At 46.8% G+C, this 27345-nt stretch overlaps 1 protein-coding gene across 1 annotated transcript in view; it reads right to left on the bottom strand.

Annotated features, from left to right (window-relative positions):
• Nucleotides 1-409: 409 nt before the first annotated feature.
• The window catches only part of FAM168A (family with sequence similarity 168 member A), a 69465-nt gene continuing 42529 nt past the window's right edge, over nt 410-27345 (bottom strand). The window contains exons 3-7 of the mRNA XM_087720965.1: nt 12280-12351; nt 7068-7210; nt 5585-5759; nt 4245-4375; nt 410-1090 (exon numbers count right to left, since the gene is read on the bottom strand). Coding sequence (XP_087577091.1) covers nt 4263-4375; nt 5585-5759; nt 7068-7210; nt 12280-12351 — 503 coding nt within the window. The 3' untranslated portion in view covers nt 410-1090; nt 4245-4262. The remainder of the gene's footprint in view (nt 1091-4244; nt 4376-5584; nt 5760-7067; nt 7211-12279; nt 12352-27345) is intronic.

The raw sequence follows: 27345 nt of genomic DNA, 5'->3' as shown, positions 1-27345 counted from the left end.
CTGGAAAAAAAAATAACTTAGGACTGCTTTTCACACTTAACGACCGTTACGGGATCCCCACAGTCACGCGATCAAAACTCAAAGACGTTGGGGAAACGGACTTGTATTTACGACGGTCGCAGTCTCCTGGGGGGGGGTGTCACCTGATCCCCTTTTGCGACCTTCCGATGGGGGGGGAGGGAGCCGGATTCGTTTAACAACAGTGTGACTGACTTAACAACCGCAGGGATTCGCTGAACGGCGGAGGCAAGGAAGGTCATCAAAACGGGGCAAAATGGACTGAATAAAACGTCTCACTCGGCCAACAGAAATTTTGGGGCTCCCTGGTGGTCGTAAGTCGAGGACTACCTGTATCACCTCCAGAAGGTCCATTTTGGGGGTGGGGGGTGGGGTGGGGCAAAGATCTCCCCAAAATGACAGCCGGAACCAGTAACAAAACTCCTCCTTTTTTTTTTTAAACACACCCAATGCCTTTTTTTTTTTTAAGAGGTAGGGTCTCAATCAGAGTCCTGGCTGCCATTTTGGCTTTTTTGACTACCCACCACCCACCCACCCACCAAAGGAGACCCTTAGCCTATGATTCATGGGAAGGCTGCCCCCCCTCTATTGTGGAAAGGGGGGGAATGTGGGTTTCATGATGGAAACACAATGGGGAGGGGGTCTTCCCGGAGGAAGGGTGGGTGGGAGAGAGAGACCCGGGCTGTTCTCGATCCCCCAGAACCCTAAAGGGGGAATGGTCCCATTCCCACCCACCCCTGCCCTGCCAAGGAGCCTGCCTGGATCGTGAACGGATAGATGGCCTCAGGAGGTCCCGGCGAGGCTCAACGGAGGGAAATGGGAGACCAGGGTGGGGGGGGAAGCCACAATAAGGTCCCAATGGGGTTTGGGGGTCTGGAGGAATGGGGAAAGGGGGGAGGGGGCGTGGCTTTGGCCCCAGGAGTCAAAAATGAAACGCAAAATTAAAATCTCAAAGGACGCTAAGGGGAGCCTTGAGGAGGGGGTGGGGGGGGTCTCGCTGGCAACGCCCGAGGGGGGCTGTGGGGCAGCTGCTCCATCACGCCTGGTTGCATCCGATGACTTGATTCCAGATCTGTCAAGGGAGGGGAGGGGGGAGAAAGGAAGAGAGTTTGAGACATGGGTTCGAGTTTCCTTCTCCCCCCTGAGCGGCTTCTCGTCTTCCAACCGGTTGAATTTTTCTCCTCCGGTGAGTAAGAGCAGTGTTTTTCAACCTTTTTTGTGCAAAGGCACACTTTTTTCATGAAAAAAATCACGAGGCACACCACCATTAGTAAATGTTAAAAAAATTTAACTCTGTGCCTATATTGACTATATATAAAGTAATTCTCTTGAATAGGAATCAAATAACAAAAAGAAATTATTTTATAATTGCAACTTTCGGGACACAGAGATGTGTCACACCCGGTGGGTGTTTTTCCCACGGCACACCTTACACTATGTCACGGCACACTAGTGTGCCGCGGCACAGTGTTGAAAAACACTGAGTAAGAGGCACGAGAGAGAAATGGAAATAAATGTTCAGCATTCAGTCATTTTCCAAGGTCCTGTAATGGTCGATTCACTCTCCCTCCTCTCCTCCTACTCCTCCTTCTCCATCCTCCCCTCTCCTCTTCCCACTCTCCCTCCCTCCCTCTCCCTCTCCTTCCTTTTCTTCTTTCCGTCCTTCCACTCTCTCTCCCTCCTTTCCCTCTCTACTCCCTCTCCTCACTCTTCCTTCCTTTCTTCCCTCCCTTCGCTCTGTCTCCCCTCCCCTTCCTTCCTCCTCTCCTTCTCTCCCTCCTCACCCTCCCTTCCCCTCTCCCCTCTCCTTCTCCTTTCCTCCTCTCCTCTCTTCCCAACTTTTATCCCTCTCTCCTCCTTCCTTCCTCCCTAACTCCTCTTTCCTTCCTTCCACTCTCCTTCCTTTCCCTCTCTACTTCCTTTCTTCCTCCCTCCCTCTCTTCTCCCTCCCTCCCCTCCCCTCTCCTTCCTTCCTCCCTGTCTTATCTCCTTCCTCCCCCTCCTCCTTATCCCTCCCTCCTTCCTTCCACTCTCACTCCCCCTCTCCTTCCTTTCCTTCTTTCCGTCCTTCCTCTCTTCCCCTCCTTTCCCTCTCTACTCCCTCTCCTCTCTTCCTTCCTTTCCTCCCTCCCTTCGCTCTATTTCCCCTCCCTTCCTCCCTCTCCTTCTCTCCCTCCCTCACCCCTCCCTTCCTTTCCTTTCCTCCCTCTCTCTCCTCTCCTTCCTTTCCTCCTCTCCTTCCCAACTTTTATCCCTCTCTCCTCCTTCCTTTCTCCCTAACTCCTCTTCCTTCCTTCCTTCCTTCCCAACTTTTATCCCTCTCTCCTCCTTCCTTTCTCCCTAACTCCTCTTCCTTCCTTCCTTCCTTCCTTCCTTCCTTCCTTCCTTCCTTCCTTCCTCTCCTTCCCAACTTTTATCCCTCTCTCCTCCTTCCTTTCTCCCTAACTCCCCTTCCTTCCTTCCTTCCTTCCTTCCTTCCTCTCCTTCCCAACTTTTATCCCTCTCTCCTCCTTCCTTTCTCCCTAACTCCCCTTCCTTCCTTCCTTCCTTCCTTCCTTCCTTCCTTCCTTCCTTCCCTCCCTCCTCTCCTTCCCAACTTTTTTCCCTCTCTCCTCCTTCCTTCCTCCCTAAATCCTCTTCCTTCCTTCCTTCCTTCCCTCCTCTCCTTCCCAACTTTTTCCCCTCTCCTCCTTCCTTCCTCCCTAAATCCTCCCTCCCTCCCTCCTTCCTTCCTTCCTTCCTTCCTTCCTTCGTTCCCTCCCACCCTCCTTCCCTCCCTCCCTCCTCCTTTGCCATCCTAAACAGCTCTGCCCACGGACTCTCAATCTCTCCTCTTTGGAGGCCCCATGAGTTGGGAGCCCACACGCTCCTTCCCTCCTACGGATCCCTGCAATTCATTGCCCAGACAGAAAGAAAGAGAAAATTCCCTTCTGCCGTTCTCTGAACTGCCGATTATCTAACCGCCCACGGAGAACCATCTGTATTTTTTCTGTGAATAGGGGATTAATATTAAAGCTAAGAGGGTCTCTTGCCAACTTTCCGCCTTTGAAGAAGGAGGGACTTCAACTCCCAGAATGCCCCAGCCAGCAACGCTGGGAATTGAAGCCTATCCATCCCTTTTTTTTTTTTTAATTTAAAGTTTTGGGTTTTTTACCTAAACTTTTTACCTAAAACTTCTTCTGTGAACGGAGGATTGCCCGAATTCGCCCTTTAAACATTCCCACCCAAAAACATAATTCATTTTTACATTATATTTCCAATTTTAGCCGTGTTATTTTTCTTCTCCTGTTTTCCAATTTCTAGTTTTTAACATGTACAAACAATATAGTTTTTCTTTCTCTTTAAAAACAAACAATTCTATCATTTCTTTTCCATCTATTTTCCCTTAACGATATGAATCTTCAAGTTTCAAATTTCAAGTTTTATATAATCAACATAATTATTTAGCGGCTTTAAGGTTCTTAATATAATTCCCACGCATTTTAATTTTAAAACGTATTTTTTACCTTGTTAACAATATTTTCTTCCTGCTAGATCATATCATGCCACTATTTTTCCTATCTCTAAATTTTTCTTTTCTCTTTTTCTTCTTTTTTTCTGGGTCTTCAAAGGCAGAAGGTTTGGCAAGCACTCCAAACTTTGCACAACTTTAAAACTTGTGGACTTCAACTCCCAGAATCCCTAGCCAGCCTGCAGAGAGAGATTTCTGGCTCTGGGAAGTCCACCCCGCAGGGACGGCGGCAAGGACCGTGTGCAACGGCATGATACCCCTGCAGAGCTGTCGTTATGGGGGGCTCCTTCCCCGAACTCTAAGCCAGGTTTGGGGTCACAAGGGGCCCTGTTTTGTCACCTCCATTTTGAATCCTTTTTAAGTCATTGGTCCAAACTGGTCTAGGGGGTCTTCCTGCCTGAGCAGAGGGTTGGGCTAGATGACCTCTGAGGTCCCTTCTCAACTCTGCGATTCTTTCTCCCCACTTCCCAAGGGACGATGAGAGTCTTCCTATCACCATCATCTTTTAATGATCCATAATCCCTTGCCAGAGTGGAGTCCGGGCAACTGAACGGAGCAGAATGCTTACTGGCCAGATGCCGTCCCCGTCGCCGATGAGGAGGTTTTTTCCCCCCCAGCAGATATATGTCCTGAAGACGAAATCTTAGAAGCCCCCAATCCCTTCTTGGCCTGGACTCCCTCCAACTGCTCCTGGGCGAGACCCACAGATACTCACCTGGGCTGGCCGATGGAATTACCAATGGGGCGGGATGTAGCTGTAGGCAGGCGTCCCCTGCGCCCGGTATGTTGGCATTGAGACGGGATGTGCCCCCAGGGCGGTGTGTTGTGGGGTCGTCAGCAGTGTTCCTGCAATGGAGAAGGGGGGGGAAAAATTAAGGACGTCTGCCGATAAATTCCATCATTTTCCCGGAGCGTGCAGCTTGGCTCGCTGACTTCTAAAGGTTCCCCTCGCACATCTGTGCTAGTCGTTCCTGACTCTAGAGGGCGCTGCTCATCTCCGTTTCAAGCCGAACAGCCAGCGCTGTCCGAAGACGTCTCCGTGGTCATGTGGCCGGCATGACTCAACGCCGAAGGCGCACGGAACGCTGTTCCCTTCCCACCAAAGGTGGTTCCTGTTTTTCTACTTGCATTTTTAACCTGCTTTTGAACTGCTAGGTTGGCAGAAGCTGGGACAAGTAACGGGAGCTCACTCTGTTATGCGGCGCTGGGGATTCAAACCGCCGAAGTGCCGACCTTTCTGACCGACAAGCTCAGCGTCTTAGCCACTGAGACACCGCGTCCTCTTGTTCTGACAGGGTCACCTAGGATCTAACTTGGGAGCTACAGAGAAAGATTTGGACAAGGGAGAACTCGGTGCAGCTTCCAGTGACAACTCATCTCAGTAGTCCTCAACTTACGACTATTCATTTAGTGGCCACCATGATTTATAACTGTAATTCCGGACACAAATTCCAGTTGTTAAGTGGAGGACACATTTTATTCCAAGATAGCAACTTGTGAGGCTCTGTAGAAGCTTCGGCTTTTGAATACAGGGAGTCCTCGACTTACGACTGTTCGTTTAGTGACCAGCTGGAAGTTACAGCAGCACTGGAATAAAAGTGACACGATCATTTTGCACACTTATTCAGACCACGGCAGCCTCCCCAGGGTCATGTGATCAAAATCTGGACACTCGGCAACTGGCTCAGATTTACAACGGTCGCACGTCTGATTCACAAGCCCGATTCGCTTAGCGACGGTGTTAGTAACTCAGCTGCAGTGACTCGCTTAAGAACTGCGGCGAGAGAGGTCACAAAAATGAGCCGAAACTCATTTAACGTCTTGCTTAGCAACCGAAATTTTGGGCGCGACGGTGGGCGTACGTCGAGGACTACCGGGAAGGAATTTTAACGCGACGTTTGCAAAGCGCGAATCCGCTCTGACGACTCCGCGGGCACCCAACGCCAACCAGGCTGGGCAGCATGGGGCCTGTAGTCCAGGATACGGGATGGAAAAGCGGCGTTTGGTGACGGGGGGTCGGGGGGGGTTGTTCTTTGCCTCAGCGGCCGTCCTTACCTGCGGACATCGCCATGGTGGCCCCGGCGACCATCCCCATGGCTACGCCGTTGGCCCTGGGCGTGGCAACGGGAGCCGGGTAGATGGCGGAGGGGATGCTGTTGGGCTGGACCACCGTGGTGTGATGGATGACGTGAGGCTGGGCCGCGTAGACGGGCTGTGTGTAGTAGGCCCCTGTGGGAGGAAAAAAGTGAGAAAAACTCCCATGGGAATTCAGCTCTTGGGGGGCGGGGGGGGGGCAGTCTGCAGAACCGGCTGGTTTTGTCCACTTCGGTTTCCCCCCCCCCCTCCCCGTCATCCTCTTTCCTCCTCCCCAAATGGTTGGGGGGGCACGACAGAAATCTTCCAAGCCCCCTTGCTCATCTTTGGTGTTTAGCAACCTGTGCAACTTTAAGAGGGGTGGAGGAGGAGAAGGAAAAGAGAGGAGGAGGAGGAGGTGGAGGAGGAGGAGGTGGAGGAGGAAGAGAAACAGGAGGAGGAGAAGAGGAGGGAGGAGAAGGAAGAGAAAGAGAAGGGGAGGAGAAAGAGAAACAGGAGGAGGAGAAGAGGAGGAGGGAGGAGGGGGAGGAAGAGGAATAGAAAGGAGAAGAGGAGGAAGATAAGGAGGAGGAAGAGGAGGAAGAGGAGGAAGAGAAAGGAGGAAGAGGAGGAAGAGGAGGAAGAGAAAGGAGGAAGAGAAATGACAGGAGGAAGAGAAGGGAGGAGGAAGAGGAGGGAGAGGAGGAGGAAGAGAAAGGAGGAAGAGAAACAACAGGAGGAGGAGAAGGAAGAGAAAGTGGAGGAAGAGGAGAAGGGGAGGAGGAAGAGAAACAGAAGGAGGAGAAGGGGTGGAGGGAGGAGGAGGGGGAGGAAGAGGAATAGAAAGGAGGAAGGGGAGGAGGAAGATAAGGAGGAGGAAGAGGAGGAAGAGAAAGGAGGAAGAGGAGAAGGGGAGGAGGAAGAGAAGAGGAGGGAGAGGAAGAGAAAGGAGGAAGAGAAACGATAGGAGGAAGAGGAGGAGAAGGAAGAGAAAGTGGAGAAAGAGGAGAAGGGGAGGAGGAAGAGAAACAGGAGAAGGGAGGAGGAGGAAGAGGAATAGAAAGGAGGAATGGGAGGAGGAAGATAGGGAGGAGGAAGAGGAAGAAGGAGAAAGGAGGAAGAGAAAGGAGGAAGAGAAACGACAGGAGGAAGAGAAACGACAGGAGGAAGAGGAGGAGGAGGAAGAGAAAGTGGAGAAAGAGGAGAAGGGGAGGAGGAAGAGAAACAGGAGGAGAAGGGGTGGAGGGAGGAGCAATGGGTGAAAGCTACCGTATCTACCAACAGAAAGCGAAACCTCTTCTCTTCCAGCCCTGAGGACGTTCCCTAGCTGGGTCGTGAGACGTTTCCCCGAGAAACCCCCTCCGAGAGCCCCAAGGACTCCTCCCTTCAAGAGCTGCAAGTATCCTCTTCTCTCCAAACGCTTGTAGACCGGAAGATGGACGGACGGACGGACGGACGGACTCACCTGGGCGTACAGGTTCTGCTGTGGGTAGGCACTTCGTATGGGGTACATGGCCGTCTGGTAGGGGTTGGGCGACGGAGAGTAGGGGGGCGGGGCGTTATTACTCTGGGTTGGAGGGACTTTGTAGGGCGTCCCAGCGGGGTATCCTGCGGAGAAAGAAGAAGCGGGAAGCTCAGAGGAAGACAAGTTCCCATCATCCCCATCCCCATTGTTCTCCCAGCGGAATCGGAGACCTGCTTCCAAACACCATGTTTTAAAGTGGGGGGGGGGGGTTTCCTCTGCACCCTCCCCCCCAATCCTGTGCGGAAACAATTCACTGAGCCTTCTCATCCTCCTTCACACATTGACCCAAACAGGGAGCTGTGGGTCAATTCAGGGAAAATTCACTTACCCAATGTCTCACTTAGCGACGATACATGGTGAGCTCAATTCTGGTCTGTCTGGACTTACAGCGGTGAGATGTTGAACCAGTAGGGAAATCTAACATTTTTTTTAACTACCGGTTCTGTGGGCGTGGCTTGGTGGTGGGGGTCATGTGACTGGGTGGGTGTGGCTATGTAGTCATGTGACTGGGGGATCAAAAGACAGAAACGCATTTTAACCATGTCCTGCTGGAGCAGGGTTGGAAGGCGGAAACGGTCGTGAAAAACGGCCCTGTCCATTTTTTTCACTGCCGTTGTAACTTTGAATGGTCACTAAATGAACTATTGTAAGTCGAGGACTACTTATATCCGCTCAATTTAAAGGTTTTCGTGGAAAACCGTTTTTAGGATCCTGAAATTTTTTTTTCCCTGCTCTGATTTTAAAGGGCAGGAATGTTTACTCACTTCCGCCTGGCCTGAAAACGAAAATTGCTACCATCCTGAGCTAAAACTCCCAGCGTTATTTCTGAAGCTGAAATCCCACGTTTTTTCCAAACCTACCCAAATATAATATACTCGGTAAGGAAATTTGGTAGCTTAAGATTCACTCCCATCTTTTCAAAACTGTGTTCTTTGCAGTGAACTCAATGGGAGACTGAATATTTTTAAATCAATCAATCAATCTATCTATCTATCTATCTATCTATCTATCTATCTATCTATCTATCTATCTATCTATCTATCTATCATCTACCTACCTACCTACCTACCTACCTACCTACCATCTATATCTATCTATCTATCTATCTATCTATCTATCTATCTATCTATCTATCTATCTATCTATCTATCTATCTATCTATCTATCTATCATCTATCTATCTATCTATCTATCTATCATCTATCTATCTATCATCTATCTATCTATCTATCTATCTATCTATCTATCATCTATCTATCTATCATCTATCTATCTATCTATCTATCTATCTATCTATCTATCTATCATCTATCTATCTATCTATCATCTATCTATCTATCATCTATCTATCTATCTATCTATCTATCTATCTATCTATCATCTATCTATCTATCTATCTATCTATCTATCTATCTATCTATCATCTATCTATCTATCTATCTATCTATCTATCTATCATCTATCTATCTATCTATCTATCTATCTATCTATCTATCATCTATCTATCTATCTATCTATCATCTATCTATCTATCTATCTATCATCTATCTATCATCTATCTATCTATCTATCTATCTATCTATCTATCATCTATCTATCTATCATCTATCTATCTATCTATCATCTATCTATCTATCATCTATCTATCTATCTATCTATCATCTATCTATCTATCTATCTATCATCTATCTATCTATCTATCTATCTATCTATCTATCATCTATCTATCTATCATCTATCTATCTATCTATATCTATCTATCATCTATCTATCTATCTATCTATCTATCTATCATCTATCTATCATCTATCTATCTATCTATCTATCTATCTATCTATCTATCATCTATCTATCTATCATCTATCTATCTATCTATCTATCTATCATCTATCTATCTATCATCTATCTATCTATCATCTATCTATCTATCTATCTATCTATCATCTATCTATCTATCTATCTATCTATCATCTATCTATCATCTATCTATCTATCTATCTATCTATCATCTATCTATCTATCATCTATCTATCTATCTATCTATCTATCTATCTATCTATCTATCTATCTATCTATCTATCTATCTATCTATCTATCTATATCTATCATCTACCTACCTACCTACCTACCTATCATCGATATCTATCATCTATCTATCTATCTATCATCTATCTATCTATCATCTATCTATCTATCTATCTATCTATCTATCTATCATCTATCTATCTATCATCTATCTATCTATCATCTATCTATCTATCTATCTATCTATCTATCTATCTATCTATCATCTATCTATCTATCATCTATCTATCTATCTATCTATCTATCTATCTATCTATCTATCTATCATCTATCTATCTATCTATCTATCATCTATCTATCATCTATCTATCTATCTATCTATCATCTATCTATCTATCTATCATCTATCTATCTATCTATCTATCTATCTATCTATCTATCTATCTATCTATCTATCTATCTATCTATATCTATCATCTACCTACCTACCTACCTACCTATCTATCATCGATATCTATCATCTATCTATCTATCTATCTATCTATCTATCTATCTATCTGTCTGTCTGTCTGTCTATCTATCTATCTATCATCTATCTATCTATCTATCTATCTATCTATCTATCTATCTATCTATCTATCTACCTACCTACCTACCTACCTACCTACCTACATTCCTTCCTACCTACCTACCTACCTACCTACCTACCTACCTACCTACCTACCTACCTACCTATCTCTCTGTCAAACCCAATTATCATTCACTCATCATGAAATCTTCAGAACTGTAAAGCCTACAAACTTGAAATTTGGCAGATAAGGATTTTTCAAAATAACCCTCAGTTCATTAGTATTTCTTATACAGTAATTAACACGCTCTGAAGCTAAGGAGTTCTACTCCCCCTGCCCACCTGAAAAGAACTCTGTTCCAACTGCCAGTTGCCTCACGTTCCGTTACCTCAGTTCAAACTGGCAGACATTCCACTCCTTCAATCAGGAACTGTCTGGGGCTCCTTACAGTACTAAACGTCGGTACCTCACCACAATGTCCTACGCCTTCCACCTATGGTACGGCTTCCGGACTCAAGGCGGCGGGAGCGACCTTCCCTCAGGTGTTTCAATCACTGACCATCACTGAGGCAACGGATTGAACTGGATTTCTCCTGCATTGCCTCATCACGTAGTTCCGTCACGAAGCACGAGTATCCAACTAGTGCTGTGTATGTCAAAATGCCCTTGGTTGTGGGTGTTGGGGTTTAGACTGACGTGCAGCGAGACAAGATTTTAAATCTAGTTGCGATTTGAGGTTGCTAAGCTCCTAGGCCCTAAATTTGGAAATGTATTTTAAAACCTGGCCCGTCAGCAAATCTTCAGCGTCCAAAAAGATGCATTTTGGCTCCTGACTTCTATGCCAGTGGTCCCCAAACTTAGCAACTTTAAGAGTTGTGGACTTCAACTCCCAGAATTCTCCGGCCAGCATAGCTTTTTTCTCTCAGCATAGCTGGCCGGAGAATTCTGGGAATTGAAGTCCACAACTCTTAAAGTTGCTAAGTTTGAACACCTCTGTTTTATGCTAACAAACTGAAATTTGGAAGGTTTTTGTTTTTAACTTAAAGGGAGCCGAGATGTTTTCAGAAGTTTTCCCTACAGGCAGTCCTCGACTTACAACAGTTCATTTACTGACCGTTCAAAGTTACAAACGGCACTGGAGAAAGGGACTTAGAGCCTTTTTTTCACACTTAACGACCGTTGCATCCCCATGCTCACAGGATCCAAATTCAGGCATTTGGCAACTGACTCATATTTATGGCCGTTCCAGTGTCCTGGAGTCATATGATCCCCTTTTTTTTGCGACCTTCCGACAATCAACGTCAATGGGAGAAGCCAGATTCGCTTAGCAACTGCACGGTTCACTTAAGAACTGCAGTGATTTGCTTAACAACGGTGGCAAAAAAAAATATTGTAAAATGGGGCCAAACCCGCTTAAGGACTTAGCAGCTCATTTGTGGGGCTCAATTGTAGTCATAAATAGAGGACTAGGAGCACTTCAATTCTCAATGAGCAAATACCTGGCAAGAGAATTAGACATTAAGCCTGCAGCCATCTTTGCTTTTGGGTCTTTGGCCCGCCACACTTTCTATTATTCCGCTATGCATTTTCTATGGTGGGAAAATGGGATTGTACGGAGTTAGATGATATGTAGCCATAACAACATTCTTTCTAGAAAGCCAAGGTCATCCTTTGTCTCTGCACCTGACCGGAACTGGATGGGTGGAAGCTGCCAGCGTGGCAGTGGGAGATGGGACCATGGGATGGACTTGTGGGTGTGGAGCAGTGGTGGGTTTCAAAAATTTTTGGAACCTACTCTGTGGGTGTTGCCTCCTTTGTGGGAGTGGCAAGTGTGTTTTCTTTCTCTGTCTGTCTGTCTGTCTGTCTGTCTGTCTGTCTGTCTGTCTCTCTCTCTCTCTCCTTCCTTCCTTTTGTCTCTCTGTCCCTTTTTTCTTTTTTCCTTTCATCTCACTCACTCACTCTTTCTTTCTTTCTTTCTTCCTTCCTTCCTCTTTCTCTCTCTCTCTGTGTCAGTCTGTCTGTCTGTCTGTCTGTCTCTATCTGTGGGGGGGGGGGCAGTGGTGGGTTTCAAAAATTTTTGGAACCTCTTCTGTAGGTGTGGCCTGCTTTCCGGGTCCACTGGTGGAACCTCTTCTAACCGGTTTGGTAGATTTGATGAACCGGTTCTACCGAATAGGTGCGGACTGGTAGGAACCCACCTCTGGTGTGGGGGAAAGATCTTGAACTTTCAACCGGGTAGGGGAAACCGGGAAGCTTTCACAGATTCGGGTTTCCCCAGATGTGCCAACATGGCTCTCTTCATAAATTGGAACTCTGAGGAATCCTTTGCCTTGGACTCTGATTTAAATTTGGATGCTATTTGGAACCCCTGACATTACCCCTAAATCTGGAAGCTTTACCTTTTGTGAAATAACTAATGATGATAATGTGCGGATAACAGCCCAACTGCTGTGGGTGTTGAGCGAGTGAAACAGCCTCTGCACAGAAGCCATAGCTGCAAAACAACACACAGGATGAACAGACAACACAACCCACACGCACACACGAAATCTGTTTACCTGGGGCGTAACCTGCGGCCGAATAGATGTTCGGGTTGTAGGTGGCTGCGGTGGGGTATCCCGCGGGATAACCTGCAGAGGGAAGAGAACGGATGGTTTAACGGGCAGGAAGGCACAACTTTTCACGGCAACACAAAACGGCAACCGGCTCTTGTGCGAGAGCTCTGCACAAAAATAATAGCTGTTGAAACTCGATTCACACTTGTTCCCCACAAAGAACAATTATTAGCTCTATAGAGTCACGAGTCCTGCCAGCCCTGGCTTAATTTATTTGTTTTAATTTATCGCACTCTGCCACTTCTGGAGTACCTTTGGTGTGTCTGGGGGGGGGGAGAGAGAGAGAGAAGAGAAAGAGACAGAGAAAGAGAGAAGTGAGTGAGAGAGAAAGAGATGAGAGAAAGAAAGAGATGAAAGAGAGAGAAAGTGAGATGAGAGACAGAAAGAGAAAAAAACATGAGAGGGAGGGATGAGAGAGAAAGAGAAATGAGAGAGAGAGAAAGATGTGAGAAATGAGAGGGAGGGAGAGACAGAGAGAAATAGAAAGAGAAAGAAAGAGAAATGAAGAGACAGAGAGAGAAAGAGAGAGACACAGAGAGACAGAAAGAAAGACAGAAAGAGAGAGAGACAAAGAGAAAGAGAGAAAGAAGGACAGAGACAGAGAGAAAGAGACAGAAAGAGACCCAGAGAGAAAGAGAGAGCAAAAGAGAGACAGACAGAGAGAAAGAGACAGAAAGAGAGAGGGAGGGAGGGAGGGAAAGACAGAGAGAAAGAAAGAGAGAGAGAGAGGGACAGAGACAAAGAGAAAGAGACAGAAAGACACAAAGAGGCACAGAGAGAGAAAGACAGAAAAAGAGAGACAGACACAGAGAGAAAGAGAGAGACAGAGACAGAGAGAAAGAGGGACGGAGAGACAGAGAGAGAGAGAGAAAAAGAGAGGCAGACAGACAGAGAGAAAGAGAGACAGAGAGGGACAGAGAGACAGAGAGAAAGAGACAGAAAGAGAGAGGGAGGGAGGGAGAGATAGAAAGAGATAGAGAAAAAGAAAGAGAGAGAGAGAGGGACAGAGAGAGACAGAAAGAGAGAGAGAGATACACAGAGAGAAAGACAAAAAGAGAGAGAGAGACAGACAGAGAGAAAGAGAGAGAAAGAGACAGAGAAAGAGAGAAGGGAGGGAGAGAGGGAGGGAGAGAGAGAGAGAGAGAGGGAGGGAGGGAGAGGGAGAGAGAGGCAGAGAGAGATGGCCTATTTCGTATTTCATTTCAGGTAAAGGCTTGTCGTCTTCAGCTCTAAGGATTCCCCAGGCAGTTTCTGCTAATAAAATCAGCTTTATGGCTTCGAGAAGAAATAGCAACCTCGGGGGGGGGGGGGGTGGCATTTCAGGGCAAAGTAACCATGACCGACAGACACCCCGCGAATGCAAAAGGTCCATAAAGAGGTTTTTGCTTTCCTCCTTGGTTAGCAGGGGTCCTTGGTGCCCTCTGAGCTTGGCTGTTTTTTTGCAGACGTTTCATGACCCAACTAGATAACCTCATCAGTAGTAGAAAGGAGTGGACTTTGTAGAGGTAAAGGAGGAGGAGGAGGAGGAGGAGGAGGAGGAGGAGGAGGAGGACCTAACTGAAAGTAACAGTTTCCCCTTCCCCCAAAGTCACTGATCACGCTGTCCAATCCAGGGGCCGGCGGGTTGCTAGGTTACCGGCTCCTCCTCTGTTCAGCCACCTGTGAGAATGTCCTTGGTTCCCACAGGAGAACTTCACTGTTTTGGCTCTAAAAACCCATCTATCTATTTCCTCCCTTCCCACGGCTGCGTGGCAGCCCTGAAGCCTCCAAGGTGGCTTCGGCCAGGCTCACTTCAGGGTTGACAATGGAAAGCTGGCTCTGTGGAGGGAATGAGACTCACTCCTTGCCAGAATAAATAACCCTTCGTTCCAGTTGTTCATTTTTACAAGGGTTGTGTTCAGCCACTAAATCAGGTTAATTAAAAGTCGGCGGCGGTTTGTTCTGGAGAGGCTGAGGATTAACGCGGAGAGAGCGCGTGCCAGGCCTGGACCGCCAAGGCGTCGCTGGAGCGGACAAGATTCTGGCAACGGCGCCTCTCTTTGGGTTGTATTTATAGAAACCGGCCATGCCGAGTGCCAATAGGGACTTGAGCCGAGAGGAAAACCAGCAGAGGTGGACGTCACATAATGTAACTGTCAGGTTTCCGAAAGATGCCCTAATTAATCCATGAGCCTCGAGCCAAGTTTCAAAAGAAATCCAGTCATTTATTAGGAACAACATTTCGGCAATACCCCAGCGGAGTCAGATCTGACCTCACGTAAGGCTGAACTCTGCTCCTGTCCCCCCCACCTTCAGCTCAATCTGTGTCATAAATCACATTATCCAACAAGGTGCTCCAGCAGGCTATAGAATTCCAGGCCTCACAAGCCCACTGTAGTAATCTGAGATCGGACTCTAGCCGAAGATATGCATGGAATGCGCTCCCCCCCGCTTTCCTCACCATGGCAACTCGATGACAGACACGGAAATGCTTGATGAGTTGACAGTAACAATCGGTTCGTCCAGAACCGAAAATGTGAACGTACCGCCTCCACGCATGCACGCATCAAACACACGGCGATCGATTATATAGGACGGAATAGTGCCGGGGTGAGTAGATGGGCCCAGCCGTCAGAACTACTAGTTCACCCGAATCGGTCCCGACCAGCAACAGCCCACTTCTAAAAACCAGGCACAGTTGCTAACGGGATGGCAGATCCGGGATACTTTGTAAAATGGCGACCCGGATGGGTTTGTGTCATCCATACCATTTAGGTCCAGAACTGCGATTCCCAGCATTCCCATGAGAATGAGGGATTCTGGGAGATGTATGCTCGGTGTTGTGACTCAGCAGAAGTCTCCTGTGAGTCTTTTGGGGGATGCAAGATTAACAATGCAGCTGGGGCTCTGTTAGTGGCGTCTTCTGGTGTTAAAAGGACGGATGGTGCCACGCCCTGGTTGCAGGAGTCAACGTTGATTCAACGTTCATTGATCATCGGTCGTGGTTTGTTTGTGAGAGACACTTGGAGAAGTGATTGGCTTTCTGTAACCCTGATTCAAGGAGACACTTGGAGAAGTGGATTGCTTTGTAAGAGTTTTGTTTTGCATTCTGTTATCTTGTCAGAGACTTGATTTATGTCTATTTTTGGGCTCGCAGCCAGTCAGAGCCGAGGACTGATAAAGTTCTTTCCTTTTAAGTTTGTCTGCCTGTCGTCTGTTAACGAGCGAAGAAGGGGGGACAGAACACTCGGGATCCTTCCACAGCTGCTAAGCGAAATCACTGCCAGGTGTTAAATTACTCACAGTTTTTATGTGAATCTGTTGACAGAAGATCACAAAAGGGGATCACATGAGCCCGGGACGCTGCAACTGTCATAAATAGAAGTCCGTTGCGAAGCCTCCGTGGTCACGGGATCAAAACTCGGAGGCTTCGCAACGGACTCCTATGTATGCTGCAACCATCGTAAGTGCGTGAAACGGTCCGGAGTCACATTTTCCAGAGCCGTTGTAACTTCATTCTTTTTATTTATTTATTTTATTTTTAATTATTTTAATTTTATCAATTTCATATATACATTCGCAATTATATGATCTCATAACTGTTATTAATAATATGTATTTATAACAATTTTTCCCTACTGTTGACAATATACTTGAAGATTGCTTTCTTAACATCCCATAGATCCATCTTATCTTACAACGGTCCTACTTCTTCTTCCCTCCCTCCCTCTTTCCTTCCCTCGTTTCTTCTCTCCTACTCCCCTTCCTTCCCTCCCTCCTTTTCTCCTTCCCTCCCTCCTTCCTTCCTTCCCTCCTTTCTTTTCTCCTTCTCTCCTTCCTTTCCTCCTTCCTTCCCCCCTTCCTTCTCTCCTTCCTTCCCTCCTTCCTTCCCTCCTTCCTTCCCTCCTTCCTTCCCTCCTTTCTTCTCTCCTTCCTTACCTCCCTCCTTCCTACCCCCCTTTCTTTTCTTTCTTCTCTCCTTCCTTCCTTCCTCCTCTCCTTTCCCTTCTCTCCCCCTTCCTCCCCTTTACCCTTCCCCTCTTTCTTCCCATTCCTCCCCTCTTTCCTACTCTTACATTCCCTCCCATTCTTCCTCTGCCTTTCCCTTTCTCCTATTCCTCTCCTTTCTCCTCTCCTTCCTATCTTTCCTTCTACTCCTCCCTCCATCCCACTCTATCCGTTGTTGTGTTTACATATTCTCCTCTTCAGGGGATGACCTGGTTCTCTTTCTTTTCCCCCCCTTATTTGAAAGTTATATAAAAAAAGGCAAGATTTACAAAATACAAGATACAAAAATAGATAAAGCTCTTTACATATTTTCATCTCCCATAGCTCATCTCGCCGTTGTAACTTCAAATGGCCATTAAACGAACTGCCATTAAGTCGAGGGCCACCTGTAACTCCAGGGTAAGGAACTGAGCACATCAAGGTGTCGAACATGCCTCCTCGACTCCAGGAAAACAATTTGCATTTTCCGCTTCGATTCACCGGTGCGAACACCTGCCGTTTTTTCTCTGCCCCCAAATAAAAGCCGCATTTGCTCGGGAGGGGAGGCAGACCCCCCACGGTGTGACACTGCGAAGAGTGTGCTCCGTGTCTAATTTCACGGGTGGTTACACCCTCCATCAAACCTGCATTCCAAGACTCCCGAACCGAGGTTAAAAGCCTGCCGGGAGAGGCAATTACATTTCAGGGGTCTTGAACGGAGACGCCTCCGATGTTGATGAGACGGGAGACAACAAATTTGGGTTGGGGGGAAGGTAACAATCTCCTCCTTCCCTCCCTTCTGTGCGGCTCAGTAACAACATTAACAGCCCCTTCCCGTGAAAATGTCATGCCACCGCTATTTAGCTGCGCGATGGAACATGCCAGCAGGCTTGGGGGAAACGGCGCATACTCCGTGGAGCTGAGTAAAGATCTCGCCAATCTGGCATGGAAGCTGCTGTGAAATTCTTTGTTCTGCCAGGGAAAAAAAAAAATTGCAAACGAAGGCGAAAACGGTTTCATGCACCAAATGTGACTTTTGACTTTGGACTACCTAATTATGACAATTTAATTGATTCTAGGGTACCCAAATGGACTTTGGAATAATCCTGGGCCAATAATAACAACAACAACAACAACAAACAACTGGTGGGAACATCAGCCTGAAAAAGTCACCGAAAATCGGATGGTCAAGATCTTGTGGGATTTCCATATACAAACGGACAAAATACTGGCGCATAACACACCAGACATCACACTGGTTGAGAAAAACAAGGTCACAATCATAGACATCGCAATACCAGGTGATAGCAGGGTCGCCGAGAAGGAACATGAAAAAAATCGCAAGATACCAGGACTTAAAAATCGAAATTCAACGACTATGGCACAAACCAGCAGTGGTAATTCCATTGGTAATTGGCACACTGGGTGCTATTCCAAAAGCACTGGAATTAGATTTGAAACAGTTAAAAATTGACAAAATCACCATCAGTCAAATGCAAAAAGCCGCACTGCTTGGATCTGCACGCATATTACGAAAATACGTTACGACGTCCTAGGCCCCTGGGTGGGGCCCGACTAGTAACCAATGCCAAATCCGGCGAAACAACTGGCCGCTGTGATACAATTGTATAATAATAATAACAACAACAACAACAACACCTCGCTATTTGGAAATTCTAAATTTATTGGACTTGAACATTCTGATTCGACAAAAAAACCACCCTACTTGGAACAACTTATATCCTCCGACGTTACCTTAAAACAGTGTTTCTCAACCTTGGTGACTTTAAGTCCTGTGGACTTCAACTCCCAGAATCCCCCAGCCAGCATAGCTGGGAGTTGAAGTCCACAGGACTTAAAGTCACCAAGGTTGAGAAACACTGCCTTAACAGTTCCTAGGTCCTTGGATAGGACTCGAGCTGTTGAGCTACCAACCAGCCCCAAAGGCTGTGAATCTCACCAAAGATTAACCAATCATCATCATCATCATCATCATCATCTTCCATACAGCGAGGAAAAATGGAAAAAAATGGAAGGAATAGAACTGGGAAATGGAAGCACAGTGAAAGCATTAGCAAAGGATGATGGTTACAAATACCTAGGGATATTGGAGGCAGATAACATCTGGAATGGAAAAGTCAAAGTGTCAACGCAAAAGGAATACATCTGGAGGGTCCGCAAAATATTAGAATCAAAGCTGAATGCTGGAAACATAATTAAAGCCAGTAGGGAAGTCAGGATGGAGAGGAGAAAGGAGAGGAATAGGAAAGGCAGAGGAAGGGGGGAAGGATAAAAAGGAGGAAGAGTAAGGAGAGAAGGGAAAGGAGAGGTGGGAAGAAAGAAGGAGAGAAGAAAGAGAAGAAACCGAGGGAGGCAGGAGGGAGGGAAGAGGAGAGGATAGTAAGGAGGGGGAAGAGGGAGGGAAAGAAGGAGAGAAGGAGAGTAGAAGGGAAGGAAGGAAGGAGGGAAGAAAGGAGGGAAATTAAGAGAAAAGGAAGGAGGGAGGGAAGGAGGAAAGGAAGGAAGAAAGGTATGTGAGAAGGAGGGGGGGATTGAGAGAGGAAAAGGACGGGGAAGGAAAGGAGAAAAAGAGGAAAGAAAGGAGGGAAGGAAGGAGAGAAGGAGGCAAGGGGGGAGGGATGAAAGGGGTATGGAAAAAAAGAAACGAGGGAAGGAAAGAGGGAGGGAGGGAACAAGATACCTAATCTTTGATGTTTATAATGATTTGATATTATAGGAATATCTCGAAATGTAGTCAAATGTAAAGCAAAACAGTAGTGGATGTTGTATTGTCTTTTACAAATTATGGATGTTGTATTTTTTTTTACTAATAAAATTTTTAAAAAATTAAAAAAAAGAAAGAAAATAAAGCCATTAATACATAGGCAGTTCCAGTGATAAGCTACTCAGCTGGAATCATCAACTGGACTTTGGCTGAACTGGAAAACGTGGACCGGAAAACGCGCAAACTTTTGAATATGTACCATGCTTTATTACATCCACGAAGTGACATTGACAGGTTGGACCTGCCACGAAAAATAGGGGGCTGGGGGCTATTGCAAATCCATCAAACCATAGAAGAAGAGAAACGAAGTTTTGAATGATTATGTGAACCAAAGTACAGAAAAATTGCTGCAGGCTGTGAAAGCGGAGAAGAGTATAAAAACAAGAGAAACAAAGGCAGAATATAAGGGGAGAAAAACATCTGGATGACAGATTAAATAGATGGAAAACCAAAGCTTTGCATGGACGGCCCTTGAAATGTGATGACAACTTGACATGGACATGGCTTAAGATGGGAACCGTCAAGAAAGAAATAGAAGGTTTAGTCCTGGCTGCTCAGGAACAAGCACTACACACTAAGGCCACGAAAGCAAAGATACAAAAATCCACTGAAAACCCAAACTGCTGACTTTGCAACACCAAAGTCGAAACTTTAATGTGTGGAATGCAGCAAAATTGCACAAACTGATTAAAAAAACCTGACGGGACTGAATTGCTAAATTAATCCACTGGTCGTTATGTAAAAAATACCACTTACCTGTATCCAAAAATTCATTGGAGGGCAAAGTGGAAAAAGCTATCGAAAATGAGACGGTGAAGATCTTGTGGGACTTTCGAATACAGACGGATTGTCATTTGAAGCACAACATGCCAGATATCACAGTTGTAGAAGGCCAAAACATACAATTTATTGATTTCGCGATAGCAGGAGATGCCAGAGTAGAAGAAAAAGAACTGGGGGGAAAAAATCACATTCTTGGCCATCATGGCTTCTTTTTCAACTGGTGAAACCACCTTTAGTTCTGAGGCCCTGATCATGGCAGCATTAAAACAGCTCTTTATATTTACCTTCCTCAATAGTAGTAACCGTGAGGGGGATCTTGGAGTCCTAGTGGACAACCATTTAAATAGGAGCCAGCCGTGGGCAGCAGCTGCCAAAAAGGCCAACACAGTTCTAGGCTGCATCAACCGAGGGAGAGAATCAAGATCACGTGAAGGGTTAATACCACTTTATAAATGTCTTGGGAAGGCCACACTTGGAATACGGCATCCAGTTTTGGTCACCACTATGTAGAAAAGATGTGGAGACTCTGGAAAGAGTGCAGAGAAAAGCAAGAAAGAGGATGAGGGGACTGGAGGCTAAAACATACAAAGAACGGTTGCAGGAATTTTGGGTATGTCTAGTTTAATGAAAAGAAGGACCAGGGGAGACATGATAGCAGTCTTCCAATATCTCAGGGGTTGCCCCAAAGAAGAGGGAGTCAAACTATTCCCCAAAGCACCTGAGGGCAGAACAAGAAGCAATGGGTGGAAACTAATCAAGGAGAGAAGCAACTTAGAACGGAGGAGGAATTTCCTGACAGTGAGAACAATTAACCAATGGAACAGAAATTGCCTCCAGAAGTTGTGAATGCCCCAACACTGGAAGCCTTTAAGAAGATGTTGGATATACATTTGTCTGGAACGGTATAGGGTTTCCTACCTAGGCAGGGGGTTGGACTAGAAGACCTCCAAGGTCCCTTCCAACTCTGCTATTGTATTGTATTGTATTATTTATGAATGCAAGATACTGTATATACTCAAGTATAAGCCTAGTTTTTCAGCCCACTTTTTGAGCTGAAAAAAGCCGCCTCGGCTTATATTCGAGTCAGTGAAAAATTTGCCCGAAATGGAGGAGAAAAAGGGGCGGGGCCATGCCGCTGGGTGACACTCGTGAATGGCCCAGTGCCCCTGTGAGTTTCCCCTCCCTCTGTGTCAGTTTCCCGCGCAGCGCGCACCGCACCCTCCCCCCTCCTCACGTTCTAATGTAATGCAGGGCTGTCTTACGATTCCCCTTCCTCCCCCTCCTGCCGCTCTGCAACGATGTCCCACCTCCTCCTTGTTATGGCAAGCAGCCACATAGCGATGTCCCACCTCCTCTGGTACAGTGATCCAATGATAGGAATCACTGTGCCGTGTGTCATAGGAGGCGGGACATCAGCATCACAGCGGGACATCAGCATCATGAGGTGAGTGAAGTATTTCATTGAATACACCGGTATTGTGTGATAATAATTTGTTATGCAGAGCAAACTTTTACAATGGCTACTGTATATTTAATGGGCACAGGCAGGCTGTATATGTTATTCAATGGGCAATGGCATTATTGGTATCTATTTTTATTTTTGAAATTTATCGGTAGCTGCTGCATTTCCCACCCTAGGCTTATACTCGAGTCAATAACTTTTCCAGTTTTTTGTGGTAAAATTAGGTGCCTCGGCTTATATTCGGGTCGGCCTATACTCGAGTATATACGGTAGAAACCTGGATGAGTTAAAATAGCAGGCAAATATACATACTCTCTCTCTCTCTCTCTCTCTCTCTCTCTCTCTCTGTGTGTTTGTGTATGTGTGTGTATTTATGGATTGTATGGCAAATCTAGACAGCCGACTAAAAAGCAGAGACATCACCCTGCCAACAAAACTGCATCCAGTCAAGGCGATGGTTATTCCCAGTTGCCATGGATGGCTGTGAAGGTTGGACCATAAGGAAGGCTGAGCGCCAAAGAATGGAGGCCTTTGAACTCTGGTGCTGGAGGAGAAGACTCCTGCATTGAGTCCCTTGGACTGCAAGGCCATCTAACCGGTCAGTCCTAGAGGAGATCCACCCTGGCTGCTCTTTAGAAGATCCTGAACAGGAAACTCAAAGGCTTTGGCCAGCTGATGAGAAGGAAGAAGGACTCCCTGGAGAAGAGCCTCATGCTGGGAACGATGGAGGGCAGAAGAAGAAGAAGGGGACGACAGAGAAGGAGGTGGCTGGATGGAGTCACCGAAGCAGTCGGCCTGAGCTTGAATGGACTCCGGAGGATGGTAGAGGACGGGAAGGCCTGGAGGAATGTGGTCCATGGGGTTGCGATGGGTTGGACATGACTTTGCAACTAACAACATCAACACACATCTATATGGTGTGTATATATGGCTAAGCTTCTCTGATCCTTTGAGAACAGCGGCTGTAATAAACTGTGTTCAACAGATCTGCATTTAATTTCGCGTCTCTCCTCTCCAATTTTAAATTCTTTCCTGCAGCATTTAATTGCTTTCCTAATATCGCCGATATAATCTCTCTCTCACACACACACACACACAGTTGTCGAAAGGATTACGGCCAATTTCTTTTTTAAAAAGACAAAGCTGTATTTTATTAATATGGAAATCAGAAATGAACTTCTGTGTTCACCTTAAGACAGGCACCAGGCATCTCTCATCATTTCCAGTTTTCAGAGGATTATAAATTGACGGAATAATAAAACGTGGCTTGAAGATTAGTGAGCTCCCTAGACTGAGGAAGGCGAGATTTGAAATTCTGGTCTTGATAGACAGACGGGCAGGTGTCAAGAGGCTGAAAATGAGGGTTGTGGCCCATCAGTGGCCAGCAAAGCCGGTGGCAGACTCAATACAATACAATAGCAGAGTTGGAAGGGGCCTTGGAGGTCTTCTAGTCCAGCCTTGGGCATGAAAGCCAGCTGTGTGACTTTGGGCCAATCGCTAGGAGACGGGGAATTCTAGTTGTACAATGGGGGAATGACAGCCGGCCGGGTGACTTTGGGACGATCCCTAGGAGACAGGGAATTCTAGCTGTACCATAGGCATGACAGCTGGCTTTGGGCCGTTCACTAGGAGACAGGGAGTTCTAGTTGGGCCTTGGGCATGACAGCTGGCTGGGTGACTCTGGGCCAATCCCTAGGAGACAGTGACTTCATAATTAGCAACCCCTTCCCAGATAAGCAGGGGGCATTCTGCATGAGCGGGCAGAGGGCAGAATCTCACTTTGGAGGACTCAAATCTAATTTTTAATCTGCCAGCAGCTCTGCTGTCACCTGGGAACGTTCTTAGTAGATGATGCAGAGGGGATGCACGAAGAAACCATCGGTGTGAACTAAATTTGCTGACACGGGTCAAAATGAATAATAATTGGACGGAGGAGACATCTCTGCGAGGAGTCTTTATATATTGACATAATTACTCGGCCGAAGGGGAATTTCAGAGTGGGATAATATCAGCATAAGCAAAGGGGAGGGGGGGTGGAGAGATCCGGAAAGACATCTAACTTGCTCTTCAGAAAAGTGAGACCAGAGATTAAACCAGGATATGCAACTATGGTCCCTATGGACTTCAATACCCTGAATTCCTGAGCCAATAATGGCTCCTTTAATGACCTGTGGACTTCAACTCCCAGAATCCCTGAGCCAAATATGGCCCCTTTACGACCTGTGGACTTCAATTCCCAGAATGCCTGAGCCAATTATGGCACCTTTATGACTTCTGGACTTCAACTCCCAGAATTCCTCAGCCAAATATGGCCCCTTTACTATCTGTGGACTTCAATTCCCAGAATCCTTGAGCCAATTATGGCACCTTTATGACTTCTGGACTTCAACTCCCAGAATTCCTCAGCCAAATATGGCCTTCACTACCTGTGGACTTCAATTCCCAGAATGCCTGAACCAATTATGGCACCTTTATTACTTCTGGACTTCAACTCCCAGAATTCCTCAGCCAAATATGGCCTTCACTACCTGTGGACTTCAATTCCCAGAATCCCTGAGCCAATTATGGCACCTTTATGACTTCTGGACTTCAACTCCCAGAATTCCTCAGCCAAATATGGCCTTTGCTACCTGTGGACTTCAATTCCCAGAATCCTTGAGCCAATTATGACACCTTTATGACCTCTGGACTTCAACTCCCAGAATTCCAGAGCCAATGATCTCGTTATGACCTGTGGATTTCAACTCCCAGAATCCCTCAGCCAGCATATGGCTGCCTCAGGAATTGTGGGAGTTGAAGTCCACAAGTCATAAAGTGGGCATAGTACCTCACTTAACTGTCTTGCTTAGCAACCTAAATTTTTGGCTCCATTGCGGTCGTAATTCGAGGACTACCTGTATTGTTAGTCCCCGCCTTATTGGGGCCATGTTGCTATGCAAGACATTTCTTAAAGGGAGTTTTGCCCCATTTTACGACCTCTCCTGCCCCAGTTGCCAAGTAAATCACTGCGGTTGTTCAGTTAGTGACACGGTTGTTAAGTGAATTCCCCGTCGACTTTGCTTCTTCAAAGGTCGCAAAAAGGGATCACGTGATCCCAGAAGGCTGCAACCGTCAAAAATGTGAGTCCGTTTGCCATAAGTCTGAATTTTGGTCACGTGACGCAACAGCCATAAGTGTGAAAAACGGTCGTAAGTCTTTTTTTTTTTTTAACGGTAACCCTTGTTGAGGATTGCTGCTTTCTTCGTTGGCCTACCTTTCGCGGCAAAACATTGTGCGTTAAAACTGGGACAGACGGCAATTAACGAACAAGAACTCCCGCTATTTTTAATTACGGTTTTCGCTTCCGCGGCGCATCAACACACAGCTTGCCCTGGTATTAGTAAGTGGAAGGCTTCCTCGGAGTATTATAATCATTATCTTCGGTGTGCAAATTCTCCAATTGCTTCTCTAGGCCATTTTAAAAAAAATGGGTGGACTTCAATTCCCAGAATTCCCCAGCCAGCCATGTCTAGTTTACAGAGTCAGCATATTGCCCCCAACAGCAATCCGGGTCCTCATTTTTACCCACCTCGGAAGGATGGAAAGCTGAGTCAACCCTGAGCCGGTGAGATTTGAACCGCCGAACTGCAGAACTAGCAGTCAGTTGAAGTAGCCTGCAGTGCTGCATTTAACCACTGCGCCACCTCGGCTCAAGAAGTTGTGGGAGCTTCATCCCTGGAGGCTTTCAAGGAGAGACTGAACCGCCATCTGCCAGGAATGGCGTAGGCCAGGGTCTTCTGTTTGAGCAGGGGGTTGGGCTAGATGACCTACAAGGTCCCTTCGAACTCTCTTCATCTGCCTCTAACTCCAAGCGGGGTCTTATCGAGGATCCGGTGTCCTTTTGAGTGGCACCTGCCTCTCTCTGTTGGCGCGCCAGGCGTGCCCACTGCTTCTCTCTGCGGTACTGCGAAAATATTAATTTTTCTTTCCGAGGGAGACAGACGCGGGAGGGGAAAGGAAGCCTTTTTACATGGAAACGGCCTTGATTCTTCCTTGCTCGCAGCAAAAGCGCCCTGGGAGCTTCAGAGGCTGGTTTAAAACCCGCCCCTCGTAGGCACTTGCTTTTGACAGATAAAACAAGAGCCCTCAACGGCGGTTTCAAGGTTACGGATCAAAGCGGGAGGGAGGGAGGGAGAGAGGGGGGGAGGAAGGGGGGCATGTTGCGTTTCTGCAGGGAAAAGGGTGGATATTCAAGAGGGAGAAGAGATGGTTTCATGTAAGCTGATTAAGAGCAAAACGTTAACACAGGGACACACACACACACACCATACACACACATACGCACACTCACAAACCTGCCCTTGAAGGCTAAGGAGAGAGATCTTCCAACAGCAAAGGAAGCCAGCTTGTTTTCAGCAAAAAGAGCCAGGTAAGAATCAGTTCAGCCATCATCCCAAACGCAGCTCGCTTGATCGGCAATCGCACGAGTAATCGTTTTATGCAAACCCTCTCTCTGTGCAATTGATACCATGCAACGCAATACAATAAAATGCAATACAATAATACAATAGCGGAGTTGGAAGGGGCCTTGGAGGTCTTCTAGTCCAACCCCGTTTAGGCAGGAAACCCTCTACCATTTCAGACAAATGGCTATCCAACATCTTCTTAAAGACTTCCAGTGTTGGGGCATTCATAAGTTCTGGAGGCAACTTCTGTTCCACTGGTTAATTGTTCTTAACTGTCAGGAAATTCCTCCTCCGTTCTAAGTTGCTTCTCTCCTTGATTAATTTCCAAGGGAGGAGAGGAGGGAAGGGAGGAGAGGAGGGAAGAGAGGAGGGAAGGGAGGAGAGAAGGAAGGGAGGAGAGAAGGAAGGATCTCTCCTTGATGAGTTTCCACCCATTGCTTCTTATTCTGCCCTCAGGTGCCTTGGAGAATAGCTTGACTCCCTCTTCTTTGGGGCAACCCCTGAGATACTGGAAGGAAGGTGGGAAGGAAGGAAAGAAGGAAGGAAGGAAGGAGAGAAGGAAGGAGAGAAGGAAGATGGAAAGGAAGGAAGCAGAGAAGAAATGGAGGGAGGGAGGAAGCAAGGAGAGAAGGAAGAAAGGAGAGGGGGAAGGGAGGAGAGGAGAGGAGGGAAGGGAGGAGAGAAGGAAGGGAGAAGAGAAGGAAGGGAGGAGAGAAGGAAGGATCTCTCCTTGATGAGTTTCCACCCATTGCTTCTTGTCCTGCCCTCAGGTGCCTTGGAGAATAGCTTGACTCCCTCTTCTTTGGGGCAACCCCTGAGATACTGGAAGGAAGGAAGGTGGGAAGGAAGGAAAGAAGGAAGGAAGGAAGGAAGGAGAGAAGGAAGGAAGGAAGATGGGAAGGAAGGAAGCAGAGAAAAAATGGAGGGAGGGAGGAAGCAAGGAGAGAAGGAAGGAAGGAGAGGAGGGAAGGGAGGAGAGAAGGAAGGGAGGAGAGAAGGAAGGAAGGAGAGAAGGAAGGATCTCTCCTTGCTTAGTTTCCACCCATTGCTTCTTGTTCTGCCCTCAGGTGCTTTGGAGAATAGCTTGACTCCCTCTTCTTTGGGGCAACCCCTGAGATACTGGAAGGAAGGTGGGAAGGAAGGAAAGAAGGAAGGAAGGAAGGAGAGAAGGAAGATGGGAAGGAAGGAAGCAGAGAAGAAATGGAGGGAGGAAGCAAGGAGAGAAGGAAGGAAGGAGAGGAGGGAAGGGAGGAGAGGAGGGAAGGGAGGAGAGAGGGAAGGGAGGAGAGAAGGAAGGGAGGAGAGAAGGAAGGATCTCTCCTTGATGAGTTTCCACCCATTGCTTTTTGTTCTGCCCTCAGGTGCCTTGGAGGATATTTTGACTCCCTCTTCTTTGTGGCAACCCCTGAGATACTGGAAGGATGGAAGGTGGGAAGGAAGGAAGTTGGGAAGGAAGGAAAGAAGGAAGGGAGGAAGGGAGGAGAGAAGGAAGGAGGGAAGATGGGAAGGAAGGAAGCAGAGAAGGAATGGAGGGAGGGAGGAAGCAAGGAGAGAAGGAAGGGAGGAGA

Source organism: Thamnophis sirtalis, unplaced genomic scaffold (genome assembly GCF_051295495.1).
Source record: "Thamnophis sirtalis isolate CommonGarterSnake01/CBP01778 unplaced genomic scaffold, rThaSir2_p1.2 scaffold_8, whole genome shotgun sequence".
NCBI classification, from domain to species: domain Eukaryota; kingdom Metazoa; phylum Chordata; class Lepidosauria; order Squamata; family Natricidae; genus Thamnophis; species Thamnophis sirtalis.
This window is presented reverse-complemented; position numbering and strand designations above follow the sequence as displayed.